This window comes from Pneumocystis jirovecii (assembly GCF_001477535.1).
Source record: "Pneumocystis jirovecii RU7 chromosome Unknown supercont1.64, whole genome shotgun sequence".
In the NCBI taxonomy this organism is placed as follows: Eukaryota; Fungi; Ascomycota; class Pneumocystomycetes; order Pneumocystales; family Pneumocystaceae; genus Pneumocystis; species Pneumocystis jirovecii.
The window spans coordinates 1-3,245 of NW_017264838.1; the positions used below are offsets into that span (position 1 = coordinate 1).

General features: G+C 36.8%; 1 protein-coding gene across 1 annotated transcript; it reads left to right on the top strand.

Moving 5' to 3' along the window:
* Window positions 1–162: 162 nt before the first annotated feature.
* Window positions 163–3,168, top strand: T551_03750 (uncharacterized protein; the record flags this gene model as incomplete). Its single annotated transcript, XM_018376013.1, has 1 exon — window positions 163–3,168. A coding segment is annotated over one exon (3,006 nt), but the record flags the coding sequence as incomplete, so codon positions are not given.
* Window positions 3,169–3,245: the final 77 nt, after the last annotated feature.

Sequence of the window (3,245 nt, forward strand, 5' to 3'; positions counted from 1 at the left end):
TAATGCCTGCCTATCACAGTTATCTCAGTTTTTACTTGAACACCCTTAAAATTAAGAATAATTCAAATTTAAAGACATGGCTTTAACACCTAACATGCAACCGAAACACGTTAATGGAAACTCAAACTCAAGCCACACCACAGCGCGCCCACCCCCGTCAGGCACAGCTTGGCGCGGGCGGTGGCGCGGGCGGTTAAGCGGCAGGCACAACAAGTAGTGAAAAGTGTATATGATGATGAGGACTATCTTTTGGCTTTGATTTTAAAAGAAAAAACAGACAATACAAAAAACAAAGCATGTGAAACAGAACTTAAAAAGTATTGCAAAAACTTAAAGGATGTTTATACGGACTTGGAAAAAATAAGTCCAAAACTAAAAGACATTTGCAATCATGGAAACCCAGAAAAAAAATGCGTAGGGTTAAAAGATAAAATTAAAAATATCTGCGAAACATTTAAATCAACATTTCAAAAGGTAAATCAAAACCCATTAGATACGAATTGTAAAGAGAGTGAGCAAAAATGCTTGTTTTTGGAGGATGCATGCTCTGGTGATCTCAAAGATGGTTGCAACACTATAAGAAATAAGTGTTATCAAAAGAAACGTGAGAAAGTGGCAGAAAAAGCTCTTTTAAGAGCACTTAATGGCCATCTTAAAGATAAAGATACATGTAAAGAGAAGCTCAAGGAACTTTGTCCAAAGTTAGGTCAAGAAAGTAATGAATTAGCGCAAAAATGTTTTGATACGGACTCTACATGTGAACCTCTAGTAAAAACAGCAGAAGAAAAGTGTAAATCTTTAAAAACAGAGGTAGGAAAAGTAATAAATAGTAATGAAGAGTTACAGAAAAGAGGGCGTTCTTTACTTAAAGAATGCCATTTTTATGGACAAAATTGTGATAATAATGAATCAAAGTGTAGTAGTTTACAAAAAAAATGTAAAGAAAAAGAAATCTTTTATGTACCACCAGGTTCAGATTTTAATCCTACAAAACCAGAACCTACGCTGGCAGAAAAAATAGGTTTGGAAGAGCTTCACAAAGAAGCGGCGACACAGGGAATTCTACTTGGAAAACCACCAGAAAGGGATGTTCTTGATTTACTAGTATTTCTGTCAGGAAGTGACCCTTTTGATGACACTCAATGTGAGAAAGTACTCACTAATAAATGTAGCTCTATTCAACATCTAGCAAAAGAATTAGAGAATTTATGCAAAGATAAAGGCAAATATGGGGATAAATGTAAAAAGTTTAAAGGGGATTTTGAAAAAACAAAAGGCACTCTAACAACAATGTTTCAAAGAAATTCATTTGAAAACAATGAAATTATATTATGGAATGAGTTACCGAATTTCCTTAGTGAAAATGACTGCATAAAATTACAGTCAGACTGTTTTTATTTTGAAAGTCAAACAGGTTTTGAAAAAATATGTAAGAATGTTAAGGCAACGTGTTATAAAAAAGGGCGTGACGCATTAGCAAACCAGGTATTACAAGACAAAATGAGAGGGAAACACCGTGATACAAATAATACATTGTATGAAACAATTCAAAAAGAGCTGGTAAAGGCATGTGTGGGTCTGAAAGGAGAGAGCGATGAGTTATTTGTGTTATGTGTGCAACCAATAGAAGGAGCCGTTGCAGTATTAACAGATTTACATATGAAGACAGACGTGTTACAAGGAGACTTGAACGAGAAACGGGATTTTCCTACGAAGCAAGATTGCGAAGAATTGCTAAAGAAGTGCAATGATCTAAGACAAGACTCTGAGGAACTTGAGTGGCCCTGTCGTACGTTGGAGCATCATTGCAATCGATTGAATATTGCAGAACAATTGGAAGAGAGGTTGTTGGAAGGAAAGGTGAAGGATTTGGACAATTTCAATTCGTGTTTAGAGAATCTGGGAAAACAATGTCGTGAATGGAGCAGAAAAGGAAGAACACAGTTTGCTCTCTCATGTGTAGCACAGAATATTACATGCAAAATTCTTACAAAAAGCGTAGAATCTAAGTGTACTACATTGAAGGCACGTATGAAAGCAAGTGATGTTATGAATAAAATAAAAAAGAATGATGAAAAAGAATCAACCTGTAGCACCTGGGCACCCTATTGTACCAAGTTTATGTCAAGTTGCCAGAATCTAACTGCTGGTGATGGAAAATGTAAGAAACTTAACAAAGAGTGTAAACTATTTATCGAAAGGAAGGATTTGGAAGAAAAAGTAGCTTATGAATTAAAGGGCAGTTTGAAAACAGAGCAAAAGTGTCAGAATACACTTGAAAAATACTGCACACAATGGGCAAATGCAAGCAATGGTCTTGAAACTTTGTGCAAAGAAAATGGTAAGGAGGATAATCAAGTTAGGGAAGAGCTTTGCAAGAAATTAGTAGAACAAGTAAAAAAGCAATGTTCTGGATTACAGAAAAAACTTACAGAAGCCAGTAAAGAGCTGGAAAAGAAAGCTAGTGAATATGAGGATATCAAAAAAAAAGCAGAAGATGCAATGAAAAAAGCAAGTCTTGTTTTATCAAAAGCAAAAGTAGAAAACAATAAATCGGAAAACGAAGTTGTGCCTAGTGCACCAGCTGTACCTAGTGGAAAAGACACGAAGCCGTTTAGACTTATAAGAAGAGATGCAACAGCGAAGGTAACAGAAGACGAAGCGAAAGCATTTGATTTGGTTGCACAAGCATTTGGACTCTACGTAGAATTGAGAGAGATATGCCATGATTTACTAAAAGGATGTGGATTTAAAAAGGAATGTGATTGTGAAAATCAATGTGAGAAAATAGAAAACACATGTAAAAAATTGAAACCACTGGAAGTAAAACCATACGAAGCAACAACTAAAAATGTAACAACAACAACCACAACCACAACGACGACAACAGAAACCGTTAAAGACGCAAAGGCAACAGAGTGCCAGTCTCTACAGACGACAGATACGTGGGTCACAAAGACGTCGACGCATACCAGCACCTCTACGACTACGTCCACAGTCACATCGAGAATAACACTGACGTCGACAAGGCGGTGTAAGCCTACGAAGTGTACGACAGGAGAGGAAGATGAAGCAGGAGACGTGAAGCCGAGTGAAGGGCTGAGGATGAGTGGGTGGAGTGTGATGAGGGGGGTGTTACTAGCAATGATGATTTCATTCATGATTTAAATGTAAAATGGGAATGGGATATAAGAGCAGCATGTATATTTACTAGATAAGAAGGCAGGGTAAGAGAGGAAAGAGTA